Source organism: Papilio polytes, unplaced genomic scaffold (genome assembly GCF_000836215.1).
Source record: "Papilio polytes unplaced genomic scaffold, Ppol_1.0 DF822289.1, whole genome shotgun sequence".
NCBI classification, from domain to species: Eukaryota; Metazoa; Arthropoda; class Insecta; order Lepidoptera; family Papilionidae; genus Papilio; species Papilio polytes.
The window spans coordinates 348,664-365,247 of NW_013526915.1; the positions used below are offsets into that span (position 1 = coordinate 348,664).

Genomic DNA, 16,584 nt, shown 5'->3' on the forward strand with positions numbered 1-16,584 from the left:
TTATTGAATGATTGATTGTTTTTATATTTATTGATTTTAGTGTAGTGAGTTTTTGTTCTTTTTATGTAGTTAATTTTGCGGAATTTATTGAAGATGCTATCAAAATACACTAATGGAACATTTACACGGTATCAGGTTATATCAAAATCTAATTTTAGAGTTTGTTCAAAATTTAGAATCGAGCTATTGTTTTTTTTTTGGTATTTTATCGTCAATATCAATTTTTCTATCACAATCATCTAGCCACTGCATGCGTAAGTAAATTAGTGAGATTTTCTCGTCTCAATTTTTTAATGTTGCATGATTTTTTACTCTGTGTTTTTGTCAGGCTTAGCTTGTCTCGCCTGCTAACTAAAATTCAAATGATTCCTACAAAGCAATTCGAAAGTTAACTTTAAATTCAGATACAGATGATAAATTTTTTATGACGAATTATTTTAATCTGTAGTCTAACAATGATACCGGCGTTACACAGCAACTAACCGACTAATTCAAAATGGCGTCGAGTTTATTTGAACTGTGTGTAAAACGTTTTAATGGGGTTACAGCGTCGAGGTATCTGCTCGCTGGCTTTTGACAATGGCCGCAATCGCACCAGACCACAATAAGACACGACAGGCATCGACTATCTCCGTATCTCCAACAAATATACCGTCCTTAAGTTCTTAAGCTGCGATGTTGCGAGGGGCGCCAACAACACTCAAAGCCATGCATATGCATACTTTAATATTATATTTTTTATTTTAAGTACTACTTAGATTAGTTACTCGAATCTTTGTACCTTAGATGTTAATTATATTCGAACTTTGTTTAACCCTTAATAGCCTGATTTACGAAAGTTTTTTTTTTTTTAATATTACTGTGTTTGCTTGAGGCTCTAGATGAAGGGAAAAATAGCTAAAAAAATGAAAATCTTTATTTTACATATTTATTTAGAAAAAGAAACAGGTATCAATTTTGATACTTCAGGCATTAAGGCCATAATGACATCAGTTGCAAATTTAATAATTGTAGGAAACTTACCTCTTGGTTCTGTAAAAAGGTATCCTACCTATGCATGAAATAATGCGAAACATTGGTTAATTTTATTATCGCATAACGACACTTTACACTTTTTACAGAACCAAGAGGTAAGTTTCCTACAATTATTAAATTTGCACTTATTTCTAGAATCCATAAATATTTTTTCATGACAAATAGAATCTAATTGTAATGTAATAATTATTATATTAATAATAATTGTAATAAAAAAAAAAAACAAAAACTAATTGTAATGTAAACATTCGGTTTAAAAGACTGGTATCAAAATTGAAACTCTAGGTTATTAAGGGTTAAATCTACATCCGTTTTGTACAGTTAACATACAATTTATATTTTCTTTATGAGCGAACTAAAAATTTTAATTTATTTGACAGATTTTAATATTTATATAGTTTTTTTTTTTTTCAAATATTGCGAATTTTATTTTACCGTTGCCTCGTGTTAAGTGATGGCAGTTTGTTTCGTTGTTTCTAGTTAATTATTTTAGATTAATCGTAAACTGCCAATAGAAACGTTTTTTCAAGTTACCGATATATCATATACAAAGACGTAGATTGTTTATTTTTTATTTATTATATTTTATTTTCTTATACAAAGTATTTAAAACAATCCTTTTTCGTGATAACCCTTGCTTGTAACACAACTAATCTATTAATAATTTTAATGTAAATCCGAATGTTTGTTTTGGACTTTTTAAAGTTTTTTTAGATTTCACAACATCGGAATCATCACCTTGCATGATATCATCCTTTTAGATTTTCTTTTAAATTTAATGTGAATAACAATTCGAGTTTTTCTTATTAACTATCAAAATCTCTGAATGAAGAATTATTTTTAAATAAAGAGAATTCAGCGATTACAAGCAAAAGGGACCAAGTAAAAATTGATTAAAGAACCACACGAATATAATATTTTAACTTTTAAATAACAACACTGACATCTTTAATATTACTATATAAAATAATACGAACAATTCTAGAACAATCTAGGCAGTTTTATACGCGATAATTATTAATTTAACGTTTAATCAAACTGCAATTTATGAAATGTTATTTTATATTATTACTCGTAATTTATTTAGTAATTTTATATTTATCGACATACCATAGGCTTAAGTATTATTATTATCTTTGAAAGATTTATTAGTTAGTTTAGAAAAGAGTGAGCTTTATCAAAATACAGCCTTTTTATACTTAAGTATATCGATGCGAGGATTGCTGCTAAGTCAGAAAAAATGAAATTAAAACCAGCCATTACCTGTACCTTGTTGGGATTTAGAATGCCCGAAAATTTTTCAGTAATTATTCTTTCATAATTTTATTTCCAAAGCATTAAATTAACTATAAGTTATAGGTTTAGACGTTATAGTAGACATTAGTGAAACTGCCAAATTAAAAAAAATAGACGCGTCAAAAAAGCTGACTTAGAAAAAAATGAAAGAAAATATTTGGCAGTAATATATTCGAATAAATATAGATAAGATATTAAAATTTAAGAGATTAGTATATGCCATTCTTATAAATTTAATGAGATTACATTTCTTTCCAGCATTTATGGAATAAGGTTGGTCACCCAGAGAAAACTATATTTTATCATCTAAAAATCAACTGCATATGTCTAATGTGTTAAAAGAAAAATGTATTCGTGGGTGTACCATTGCAGTTTGTTCTCGAATGTTCTCGAATGTTGTGGAATGTTCGAGAGATGTGTAGAATGTTGAGTAGAGGCTGTAATGTGGTGTGCCGCTAGGTGTGGTGCGACGCGGGCGGCTCGCGCAAGTGCGGGAGCACCCGTACCAGCGCACCGCACTTCCCGCGCCCTAATTCCCGCCAAAACGCTCTCCATCCGCCATTTTATTGACAAGGTAAAAAGCGCGCGCACACGCATGCTCTCGATGAATACGCTTGCATTTTTTATATTTCACTTGTGTATAAATGTGTAACTTTCGTGTCTACAAAAAAAAAACATTTTTAGTTAAAATTTTACAGTACCAATGATTAAGATTTCTTTGATGATTTTTCGTAACTCTATTGGAAATCCGCTACCAAGATATATTTTTTTAATTTTTGACACGAAACTTGTTCATTTATTGCTTAATGGTGTCCCCCAACAAATCTGTTCTCTTTAGTCACGCAGTATAGTTATTGTATTAGCAAAAATATTCGTCGGTAATGCGTGAGTGCCTCTGCTTTATTGTCTTTGTGTCCTTTCTATTTATTTTTTATTATCGTGTACTTATTAGATATTTATTAGTTATGTGAGTAGGATGACTTGTCCATTTACTTCACACCGGATCTGAAGTGACACTGCATAATTTGAAACTGTGATTTTTATTCTTTTTTTATAGATTTTTTAGACCTGAGCATATTGTGATGCAACAATGGAATATCTATTTTATCCCTTTTTGACTTTATTTGTGACTTTTTCGAATAATTAGTGGAATAATAAACCTTTTGAGATTCGTCATCACAATGTGTTCGTGATCACGCCTCGAGTAATGTTTTCGGGTATCATTTAGAAATATTTTTTTAAGGGAAAGAAGGATTCGATATACAACATAGACTTATTTCTTTCTATTTGTGAAGATTCCAATAAAAACTTTCTACCAAATAGATCTCCAGTCAGGTGCTATCCAGGGGTTGTGATATCCTTCTTTCCTCTATTTTCGTCCAGTATTTGTCAAGGGAGAGAGCATTTTCAGAAATGTGCCATCAGTCCAGTATTAAATGAATGCTTGTCCTTTGACTTATTCATAATAACCACAACTTTTTTTTCATAGTCAAAATAAGATTTTTTAATTTGTAAAACGTTAAGCTAGTTGTTTCTACTTTGCCTTAGATATAATTATATTAGGCTTTCGTATTTGAAAGATTTTTTCGTATTCTTTTTAAGATGATTTGCACTTGTGTCCTTGTGGATTTCAAAACAGGCAAACATACGCCTTTTACGTATTATCACGCTTCTTTACACGAAAATTGATTTTAAGTTTCAAAATGCTATTCTATATTATTTTTTTTATAAAATTTTTATATAAGCTATGATGTTTGTGTAAGATATTGTTTAAAAATTGTTGATTGTAAATATTAAATGCATTTTCAGAGAATATACATGCAATAAATCTGAAATTATAAAGTGTTGAGTTTTCTTTTTAGCTGATCGCGTAATGTAAATGATTTATGAATGATTTTGTTATAATTGAGTAAAGTTGATGCCGTGTAGTCATTCGGTCAGTTGTAGCCTCACAAGACTAACATACTCCACAAGGCCAAGTCCCCGTTTGTTTACAATATTTACCAAGTGCACTATCATAACTGCTATCACAACTTGCAGAATATTTGTATATTATATCTATATTATATGAGTCACTAACATGCAAATATGTAATATTAAAATACGTCTACAGACTTATTAACAATTTAAACGAATGCAATCTCATATAATTATTGATTATTATGTGCGATGTTTTGAATAACTTACATACTTGCATTGGGGTGCTATGGTTATAAAGTGAATAAATTTATTATGCTTGTCTGGGCAGTGCTTGACGCGGCTCTGCGACACATCGTCTGTCTCAAGCATTGCCTCTTTGGGAACTATTGGGCATTTAATCCTATATCGTAGATCATATCATACTAAATTATTTAACAATTTTTTTCAACCATTAACTACGTAAACTAATTAATTAAATTTTATACCGTGTATATTAACCGGGCCGCAGTGAGAATATAATGTCTCGGCACGAATGCCTGATAGCCTCCCGAGAATTTGATTTAATTTTATTTTATTGATCGATTTTTATTTATTTTTTGATTCGATTCCGTACACCGGTCATATCAATCCGAGATCACGTTTTATCGCTTTTATTAGCTGCATGTCTTCGGTTTATTGGACACATGTCTAAAGACAATCATGTGATCAAGGTGACACGCGCTACCAGACCAAAATTAACAGATGGTGACGCGTTCCATTCATTAAAAAGTTATTAATTATTAAATTCGCGGTATAGTTTGTATTCGGCAGCTTGAAAGCGCTGGAACTAGAGCTCGCGATTGAGGCTTAAGGTGTTATCGGACCATGACATTGTTGATATACTAACATTCTGTTTTCTCTCTTCTCGTTAACCCCGCTAGGTGAGTGCTAACGGAGCAGTGGCACTAACAGGAGGCGCGGCCGCGGACTCCGCCCTGGCACCGCCATGCCACCACAATGCCACCACAATGCCACTCGCCACCGCCGCGTAACACTACCATCGGAACATCGATCACCGTAGCTATATCGTTGGGCCTTTCACGTTAACATATACTATGTATTTTAATAGTCTAACTATTAACATTTATATGCCTGTTATGTTTATAACATAATGAACTATTAACATATTTGTGGCGAAATGGCACACGCCATCGACTTATATACTTTTATTGTATCACTTGAACGTTTTTGGTTGTTACAATTTTAGGTTACCCGTGTCCTTTGACGGCGCTAAATTTAGTTAAGTATTTATCATAAGTTTATAAGAGATCTTTATTATTAATACATATTTTTTTATAAAATTTCGAATAATTGTTTTGATAATATAATTTAGCGTCGTCTTTTAAGTTTATTTAAATGTGTTGCCATTACTAGATTTTGGCGAACGCTCTAATAATGTTACTGTGTAGATGAAATATAGATGTTTGATTTTTAAGCACAAGGAAAACTAACATCTATATTTTCATGAATTAAAAAATAAAATCATTTTACAATTTTAGCGAGAGGTTAAAAAATTATTTTAGGTTTCAATTATGATATTATGTCGTAGCTTTTTCTCTTAAAATGTCTTATTCTTTTTATCTCTGCATATATTTAACAAAGTAAATTTTAGTTAAAGTTTATATAAATAAAAACAAGTACAAATTGACTATATGATATCACATTTTTATGGTAAATGTTGCCATTAAATCTAACAAATAATTGAAATTATAAGAAGATAAATGGCAACACTGATTTCAACAGCCAATAGCGAAGAATCAAAATGTAAGTATGAATGAAAAATATGCTTTGCTTTTCTATTCAAACAAATTAGTTTAAGATACACTCATCGACTTATCAACTTTCAATCATATATTTCGGCAATATTTTTTCTAACCTCAAAGCCAAAGAGTAATTTAGGTTTTTTTTGAAAAATTATATCCAAAATTATCAAAATATGTCTTCCTTTTGACGAAACAATTAAGTTGGTAAGATGATGAATTCTTTTACAAGTGCATTATAATGATTGCATTATATTTTATTTTCTAGTGCTTAATATTTATAAATAACAATGATATTTCGTGCATACTAAGTGCCTTATGTACAATGTTTTCACCTAAGCGGTTCTATATACAAATTGTTATATGCTATTTAAGTAATTTTAGAAGAGATTAAATTATTGTTAACTTTTCTAAATGTTAATGTTTATAATATAAATCATTTTGAATTAAGTTGAAATAACATCAGATATTTAATCTCGATATTTTTATAGTTTTTATTTAGATATGTATTAACTAGGATTGTAGCAATCTCTCTAGGGAATCTCTGATAGCGTATTTTGCAATAAACAGCAAAATAACCTATAAAGTCTAATACGAATACTATGCGTGCAAAATAACATACGACTTCCCAAAAATTAGACGTCACGTCTACCAGTTTGCACAGGCAACCACGCCATATACGCCATTCTCAGTATATATTTAAAAGATAAACTTTCCAACATGGCTGATGTACAAGTCCCATGTTAATCTGCACGAGTAGAAATTGAGCAACAATAACTTATAAAAAAAAAAACCCTTTATCACCGTTAATCTCAAGCTATCTAAGCTCAGTAAGGGCATTTTAACTAATATTATTTAGTTGATTCGACCTAAAACCTAAAGTTTGTAAATAAACAAGATATATGGTATTTTTTGCCGGGATTTTTAGTTTTAATGAAGCTAAATTTATAATGAAGACAATGTTAAAATGATCAGATTGGTGTCCAACTTTGGGTCGTTGATTGGAACACATAATATATTAAATTAGGAGATTTTTCTAAAGCAATAACAGTTATCATTTAGTAATATTAGTGCAATAGGCGTGTTAATTTGGTTGATATTTTATTAAAGTCTCGATATAGACGAAAAAGGTTACATTTATGATGTAACTTTTCGCCTGATGGTTTATTTTTACGCATCGAGTATTTACTTTATAATAGAGAGATCTGATGTTGAGATTAAAAAGATTATATCGCATTCTTCTAAAAAAAAATTATTTAGGATAGAGAAAATATAGTTACGAGTTTGACTTTAGTAACGTCGCATTAATTTTTAAATAATTATGTGAATTTTAATCTTCATTAATTTTTAGTGTTAAAATATTTCAATATTTCATACAATAGAACAATTTCACAAACTTAGTACCAATTACAATTTTACATTCTCCGTCCATGTTTACTTCATTTTTTAAGTACTTAATTTGTTTGTATTTCACTGTTAAAGAAACAGACGTTATTGGACTAATACGTTGGTACAGTTTCAAATTTTTTGTTTTGCAAAAATATCAAAAATAATTACCGAATTGTTGTAAATCAATTTTTTATCTCCAGTGTCTTCCAGATTTACTTCCTTTGTTAATTCTCTTTTAATTTCTATAGTGTTTTATTAAATAGTTTCTATTTTAATACAAAATTTCACAAAATATACGTTCATTTGCATGATTCTTAATTTTCTATGTCAAATTCTATACTATTGTAGGTACTTGACGACATTTTTGACAACAAATATTAATTTTTGAATACTACTCCGATTTTTGCGCATTTGAAGATAGCTACATTAATATGTGGGCGAGACAAACTTACACACAAGAGTCACGACAGAAAGAGAAGGCAAAACTTTATTTTGTGCTAGCTTCTTGCTAACTTCAGATGTGCAATTATTTGCGGCACGTATTAATTTGTATATGTCAATTCAATGGAAATAACAAATTATAACAAACCTATGTAAACGTTTGTAAGTCTGTAATCACAGAGTTATAAAAAACAGACATGTTTGTATCTATTTAAACAATCAAATTTTCCAAAACAAATCCATAATAACATAGACAATTGATTTCGTCAGACTGTGTGTAAATATAATATGTAATTTCCATTGAATTCGACTACAGATATCTGTACTAAAATTTCCATAGTCTTTCTCTTTTTATGTACAAAATCAGCATTTGTAAAAATGCAATGCCATAGAACGTTCGGTATTTAAAAATGATCAATTCTAACAGATTTAATACAGAGTTTGTGATGAAATCATATTAACGTACAAATCATGATTACAGTCTGCTTTTAAATAGTTTGTAGTGTTTCAATAAGATTTCTTGAAACATTTTAGTGCCATCTAGCGGACGATACGCCGTTGTTTTTATTTGTACTTATTGTATCTACATTGTGGCAGTTCACTAATAAAGTGCCTTAAACTGATCTTTGTAAATATTTATATTATTATTATTAATTTTTTTTCATTAAAGTATTATAGAGGAAATTGAATTCTTACAATTGTTTATCGTAAATCAAATAGATTTATATCGACCTTAATTGGTTTTAGTTAAGAGAGATTGTGCATATTACTTATGTCTGTTTTGATGTGTGTTTAAGATTGATTTGGCATTAGTAAATATATTATTTAGAAAATGTGTTTATTTTATTTCTTTTTATTATGCCCCTTATAATTTTTGATACATTTAACATAATTTGTGTTTTTTTTTGCAATAGTAATCCAAACAGTAAATAACAACACCATCATGTAACCGTGATTAATATTTGCAGATGCAATAATTTATTACATTACATGGAAAGAACTTTTACGAATTTGAAAAAGCAGGTTTGCCCTGTGGCTATTTTGCTACTTTTCTGGTAGATTTCAACCGTACATTACAGTGCCATCTATCGTATGAAATGTTCACTTCGAAATACTCCAGACAAAAGGTTCTACGGCACAATGTGTGTTCTCATCGCTAGATGGCGGTATTGTGTTATTTATAAAAAAATTAATATACCTTGAGCTAAAAATATTTTTTACACTTTTAGCAAGATACTATTCTCTGGCTGTCAAAAAAACCTTCGAACTGATACTTCATGAACGTGAATCCATAGAACATCAGTTATGAAAGAACGCCATGATCGGGTCTTTCTCCTAAAATCCGTTTAGTAAGAACATCACTAAACTTACGATGAATTACAAAAAAAAAACCAGTCTACCTATCCAATTCGTTAAATCAGTCCAAACATATTTGAATACTTAATCCGTTTTACTGTACACATTGATGAATGTAAAAGTACTTGGAATAAAATTTAACAGTGCACTATTTGAGCGTTTCCCCGATGCCGGGAAATGGAATTTTAAATTCGCTATCGCATGGACGTTCCGGGATAGGTGAAATAAACGGCATGTACTTCTGCAATGTATTTGTCATTGCATTCACATACTGGCTGAATGTCGAAAATGTTGCACTGAATGTTTATTTTTAAATTCAATTTTTATTTTGTTTTTTAGTAGTTATATTTTTAAAACAGCTTTCGTCCGTGACACCGTCCGCGTGGAATTAGAAAAAATAAAACAAAAGTGGGTGGCTTATATGTTCTAGACTATCCTCTACATCTATACCAAATTTCATCGAATTCCTTCCATCCATCTAAAATTTCTCTTAAATACTATTTAATATCAAAAAGAGGATACTTTGTTTGATTGTAATGAATAGGCTCAAAAATTACTAAGCCGATTTTAAAAAATCTATCACTGTTAGAAAGGTAATTTATCTGTGAGGCTATATTTAGTCATTTCTATATTATTAATTTTAAATTTTACGCGGACGGAGTCGCGGGCAAAAGCTAGTTTAGTTCAGTATGATAACTTATATAGCATTTCTCATATTTATGTTGTATTTTGTCGGCGTCGTCTTCTATTAGTCCCCTACTTTAACTAAGTCCATATAATAGATTTATGCATGAGATATAAATGCATAATTGAATCGTCATTTTTATTCTGATCGTTTAGAGGCTGTGAGTAATAAATCTTTATAGGAAATTTTATCTTCCATGTGTTTCTAATAACTTATTTAAAATCTTAAGTAACGAGTGTACCTAGTGTTGTAAAAGTGCTATTTTGTACAGAAAGATGACCCATTGAATAGTACTGTATCATTCGAATACTGTAAAACAAAGATAAAGAAAAAATACTGTGAAACTAAACTTGATTTTTACTTTTCTTAAGGCATCGAAGCTCACGTAAACATTGAATGAAACACACGTTTGCTACAGATAACATAAATAAATAAATAATAACATATAGCTTATTTTAAAATGTAAACAACTAGTTTGTTTTCTATCTAGATTCTAACACTTGTGGTAATACCAAATCACATTTGTATTCCGTGAAAAACAATGGACGTAGCATTCTGATAAAACTGAACAACTATGTGTAGTACGGAGGCTTGCGACGTGTGTAGGGGCTGGCTGGCTAGGGGCCCGCGGCTAGGGACTAGGGGCTAGGGGCAAACCGCTCGTAAAATTGCAGCGAGCCTTCAGGGGACCGTCTCAAGACGCTCGTGCATTCTTAGAAAGATAGTATAAACAAAACTAGCAGATAAAACAATACAAACTGTCTATCAGTAGTTATAAAATGTAAGAAATAGTAGAAGTAAAAGTTCGAAATAATCAAAAAGTTGTCCTTTCTTTTTTATAAATTTCGAACCTTTCGAAATCAGAATTAAAAAAAATCATTACATCATTAATCATATTCAAAATCAAAAATATTTTTATCTCTCGCTATCATTTTAATCTTGCAATATAAGTCCACTAATGACGTACAATTATGAAAGATTTAATGTCCAATTAAGAAAGTAAACGTAATTACCTAATGGATAAATTGAAGTGAAAGGCAGTGAGTCAGCAATCGAATTTTAATTTATTAAAAAATAACATTTATTGCAAATCAATACTATACTGTATTATAATAAAGCGTAAACACACATTTCTTTGTTGCCTAAGATGTCAGCAATTACGGCATATTTTTGAATAATTATTTTTTAATAAAAAGCCAGAGACATACGTTACGCTTTAGGCTATATATTTTCATGCCATTAAACTTAGGGGGTAAATATTTTGGATAAAAACCCTAATGTGGGAAAGAGATCATAAATTGCTGCCAACATCAAGAAAGCAAGGTTGCCATGGTTTGTCAGCGTCATGTCATTTTGACATTTGCAATTGATGATTTGACACATGTTAACAATAAAATAAGATTTTCATAATTTCATGCGGATGAAGTCGCAGGGGAATAGCTAGTTATGTATAAAGTTAAAGTTAGTTTTAAATATTAAGTACAAACACTATACTAAAATCTAATTTTAAAAAGCTTTCGACCTAACTGAGGCAAACAGAAAAAAGTCCTTTTTCATCTTTCCAAATTTCTTGGTAATGATAATTTGTAGTCTCTTAGAATTTGATATATACTGTATGTTTAAGAAATCAACCCGGACTTAGCTAACAACGTGAGGGCGGCGCGGTCGTAAAACTCTCCCCCAACAACAGTCCGCTGCAATGCCAACGCCATTGATTTTCAATACGTTTCCAACACTTTCCTTTTCGATGACCATTGAAAATCCTGGCAACATACAAACTCTTGAGATTAAATAAGAGGGCATGCACCTTTGTCTAAACTATCGCATAATTATTGTGTGATTGTCGATTGTTTCGCAGCCAATTTAACTGTTCAGTTGCATAACTAAAAATCTCATAGGAATCAAAACGCGACTAACAGTTTAGTCAAAAGTGTGCGCGCGCTCTAGTATGTCAAGATATAGATGTACCATAAATGCATTTAACTTGCTACTTTGGTGGTACATCTTTCTCATCAACACTTCGATCGAAATCGAGCGCTAATGTTAATAAAAAAAAGAAATATAATTCTCTTAAAAATATGGCGATTCTCCAAATTGATGTCTACATTATAAAAGTAAGATAATATTGCGACACCAAATACTAGACATTTCTCACAATGTCTAATAGAATTACTCCTCTTTCATCATTTTGGGTAATTTTACAAACGTTCGGATTGTAGCTGCCACTTTTCTGTGAATTTTCGTGTGATTTTTTATAATAATTTACGACTTTAGTTTGTATTTCCATCTTTATAAGGTTCATATTAAGTTAAAGGGAAAACGAAAGAAGCGCAGTTACCGGTAGGCTTTAGTCTAATTAATTTTTTTTTCGCTTCACTTCCGTCCTTGATTAATGTCATCCCGGGACGAACGGCCTTAATTTTAATGAAAAATTTCCCCAGCGACCGATGTTCTTCCGACATTATCTAGGAAAAAAACAAATTGTTTTTAATTAATTATTAATTTTTGTTATTTACCATACAAACAGGTTTAATATTTTGGGAAAATATAAGTAAATAATAATAGTAATAGCAAAACACTTCAATAACTAAATAAAGGTTATATCGTCTTTTACATATCCTGTTTAACCACTTAAAACGCATTGGCACACTTTATCAGTACTATTCATTAGCACTGTGAATTTAAAAATGCCCAAGCAAGAGACCGTAATCGTAACAGAATGTAAAATATCATTTATTTGATATCTTCCTAATGAAACGCGGTGATAGGACCTTCATTAACATATGTAGCCCAGTACTATCTTAAGCGATGATGTTTAAAGTATGGAAACGTCATAAGTTAACAAAATTACCTATTTACGAAACGTATAAGAGCTAGGGGAACATTACAATTGAGATGCCGTAACTGATTACATATATGTTATGTTTGTTTAAAGTTTTTTTATTTTCTTATGAACGATATTATGTGCTATATCCTTTTTTTTAAATAAAATTGTCGTTTCCAGTAAAACTACATCTACGTTTGAAACTCGTTCCATCTCCGTGCAGATTATCAACATGATACAACTCAAATTGCCAGTCGTCGGATCAATTAGCCGGCTGGATTAATGTGAGATTCTCGCGTTTAATTAAAAACTTCTCACTAGCACTTAGTGATATTCCAAGACTTTTGAATTACAAACTATCTTATTACGCTTTTAATGGTATTGTAAGTTACTCTAGAATTTGCTGTAGCATTAAAACACAACTAAAAGTAAAACAACCAATAAGGCACAGCAATGTTTGGTGCCTTGTAAATGAACGATGCAGTTTTAGAAATAGCAATGTTCATGTTAAGAAAAATGTATTTTTTTATAACAGGAGCTTGAAGAATAAATTCTTTTTAGAGCAAAATACTAATGCTGTTAACAAAAAAATGTTACTATACTTATATTCAATGAGTATTGTATATTTGTCGCAAATTATAATCCTCTAAGAAGTTATTTTTTATGTTGTATATTATTTATTCATTCCTGAGTTCCATTCTACGCAATTTCAATGAATCGTCAACGATGTCAACGTAATGACAATTTATAAGAATAATTAAAGGGAAAGTTACGAAAATGACAAAATTATTTTGAATTGGTATCGTGGGCGATATTAATAGCTACCAGAATATTAAATACGGAATGTCCACGAAGTTTCCGTATTTCAAATAGTCGGTATAAATTAAAGCTTTTCTGACATTTGTTGCTCTGTTTCACGCTCGTGACTGAATTCGAAATTTGTTTTATTTTAATCGCCGAAACTCTTGTCGAAATATATGTCCATCTCTTTCATTCGCATGGACAAAAACGAGATAGCTGTATATTGCTTTGAGTGTTTTGGGATTATTATCCTAATGTTCTCACCTTCGCAGGCCGGCACGAGGAATGTTCTATTCTCATTCAGGGCAATTATAAAAATGTCATTTCTAATTAGAAACGCTTTGGATATGGGTTACAGATGTCACTCATGTTTTTAAAAAACTTTCTATTCATAATTGTTCCTATTAAAATGGTAATAAATACTAATAGATGCAACAAAGATATTTTTGAATCACTTTTTATGAACTAATATGTTATGAAAAAATTTAGATTATCAAAGATATTTTTTGCAGGATAAAATGTTTCGTTAAGATACACAGTTAACTTTATTCTCTCCTCACTTTTAAGATTACATTGTTTTTCTTATTTTGAAAATAAAAAACAAAAGACGAGCAAAAAAAACAATGTTTCGGCCAGTATTTTATATCAAAAAACAAAAAAAATATTTCTGCAGCCTCGTGAATATTTGGGCACAACATCCTACAATTTGCAGTCATTTGTATGGGTAAGACAGCGTTGCTAGGAAACTTTCCCTTGCAGGGCCTTCGTCAAGTTTCATAGAGAGCTCCGTGACTCTCATATCAACGAGGAAGGAACCTTCCTAAATTATTATCACAATTATGTTTGTGTGTAGCTACAGTTTACGTCGTGTCGACTTACCCCGGACGTAAAATATTCTATGCTGTATCAGTATTCCGCACAGACAGGGTAAAGTGATTGCATATTTGATTTTTTCTTTTATTTTTCGTGTGGCTTTTTTCTGGTTATTTATATAACTTATTCTGAATAACATAACACATACGACCAGGGGTACATCTTTTAAAAGTAAGTTAATTATATTTTTTATGAAATTGATTAACTATCCCGACATTCTTATGGTGAAGGAAAACATCGTGATTTCTGGCATTACTCCCAACTGTCACCCCGTTCTGTCCCTGGCCCGCTATCACCAGTAAGGTGACAGATGGAACCGTTATAAAATGAAATAAGTTCCATCATTACTATCACAAAAGGGGGAACGGATAAAGCTTTTATTCTCATCCATCTGTCTGCACGTGAGGACAGAGCGGGGTGCCGGTTGGGAATATTCTGATTCTGAGATTATATGTGAAGTCAACCAACCCGCACTTGGCCAGCGTGGTTGACTAGGAATTAGTTACTCTAACTGTGAAGGCTTCAAACACCTCAGTGGGGACGTACAGTGAGCTGGTGATAATGATGACGATGATTTTATTACCTAAGGTGGTAAATATAATTAAAAATTATATAATTATAAATTATATAATTATAGGTCGAGGCAAACGCAGCAAGGCTCACACAGCAACCCCTGCCACCCACGCTGTGGATGTCTGCAACATCAGGGGACTCCACTCCAACTTAGAGGCCGTCCACTACCACCTTCAGACGGCCAAGCCGGCCTTGCTATTTCTAACCGAGACGCAGATATCCTCTCCGGCGGACACTTCGTATCTATCCTGCCCCGGATACAAATTGGAACACTCCTTTTTGCCCCGGGCAGGGGTATGCGTGTACGTCAGAGAGGATATCTGTTCTCGTCGCCTCAGCCTTCTTGAAGGTAGGGACCTATCGCTATTGTGGCTACCCGTAGATGGCGATGTCCATCCGCGAGTCTACGCATGCCTCTATAGGTCCCATAGCGGTAATGCCGAAATTGACCGACTCATGGAGCAAGTCCAGACGGCTACAGATTCCGTTCTGGCACAGATCCCCTCCGCTGAAATCGTGGTGCTTGGCGATTTCAACGCCCACCATGCCGAATGGCTCGGCTCCAGCACCACCGACTACGCAGGGAGATCTGTGCACAACTTTGCCTTGTCCTACGATCTGACGCAACTGGTTACCTCGCCAACGCGAATCCCAGATGTGGAAGATCATACACCTTCCCTGTTGGACCTTCTGCTGACCTCACATCCGGACAGCTATTTGGTTTCCGTCGATGCCCCCCTAGGCTCGTCGGACCACTGCCTGATCCGGACAACAGTGCCTCTCTCGCGCCGCCCACGGTTCAAACCGAATGGCCATCGCCGAGTGTGGCACTACAGGTCAGCAGACTGGGATAGGATGCGGTCTTTCTTTGCATCCTACCCATGGGGGCAAGTTTGCTTCAAGCTGGATGATCCCGATGCCGTTGCCGATTCGGTCACCGATGTGGTGCTTCAGGGGATGGAACTCTTTATTCCGTCATCTGTTGTGCCCATCGGGGGCAGTTCTCGGCCCTGGTTTGGTCGATCCTGCAAATTAGCTGCGCGCTACAAGCAGAATTGCTACCGGACCTGGGCTGAGGCGTCAGCGGCTAGGGATGTAAACACCAGCCTTCTCAAAAAGGAGTACAACTCTGCCTCCAGGTCCTTCAAAAGAGTGATTGCCAAGGCAAAGTCAGAACACGTGGCCAGCATTGGTGAGAGACTAGTGCGCCTTCCCTCCGGGACTCGTGCGTTCTGGTCTCTCGCCAAGGCTGTCCAGGGGAATTTCTGTAAGCCGTCTCTACCTTCTTTGCGCAGGGGGGATAACTCGTTGGCCCATACCGCAAAAGAGAAAGCCGATCTCTTGGGCTCTCTTTTTGCGTCCAACTCGACTCTGGAGGACAAAGGTGCCTCGCCGCCGAAAATCCCGTGCGGCGACACCTTTATGCCGGAAATCCAGTTTCGTCAGAGATCAGTGCGAATAGCGCTGCAATCTCTTGACGTCAATAAGTAGAGTGGGCCAGATGGGATTCCTCCCATTGTGCTTAGGTCTTGCGCTCCTGAGTTGGCACCGGTTTTAACGCGCCTGTTCCGGTTCTTGTTACCTTGGTGTAC

The 16,584-nt window shown here is 33.1% G+C and overlaps 1 protein-coding gene and 1 long non-coding RNA gene across 3 annotated transcripts; both read left to right on the top strand.

The window, feature by feature from the left end:
• Positions 1-10: 10 nt before the first annotated feature.
• On the top strand, positions 11-6,804 carry LOC106106277. Of its 2 annotated transcripts, XR_001225795.1 has the most exons (3): positions 14-808; positions 1,330-2,905; positions 5,172-6,804. It is a non-coding gene; the product is annotated as an uncharacterized LOC106106277 (long non-coding RNA). The 2 variants fall into 2 exon arrangements; XR_001225794.1 differs by lacking the exon at positions 5,172-6,804 and having other exon boundaries at positions 11-808; positions 1,330-4,173.
• An 8,247-nt stretch (positions 6,805-15,051) lies between these two features.
• On the top strand, positions 15,052-16,565 carry LOC106106325. Its single transcript, XM_013286898.1, has one exon. It carries the CDS (start codon positions 15,449-15,451, stop codon positions 16,481-16,483), a length of 1,035 nt encoding a protein of 344 aa, XP_013142352.1. The 5' UTR covers positions 15,052-15,448; the 3' UTR covers positions 16,484-16,565.
• The last annotated feature ends 19 nt before the right edge of the window (positions 16,566-16,584 follow it).

What these genes read in the sequence shown, in the direction of transcription:
- LOC106106325 (XM_013286898.1), top strand. Translation starts at nt 15,449, where the DNA reads ATGGAGCAAGTCCAGACGGCTACAGATTCCGTTCTGGCACAGATCCCC.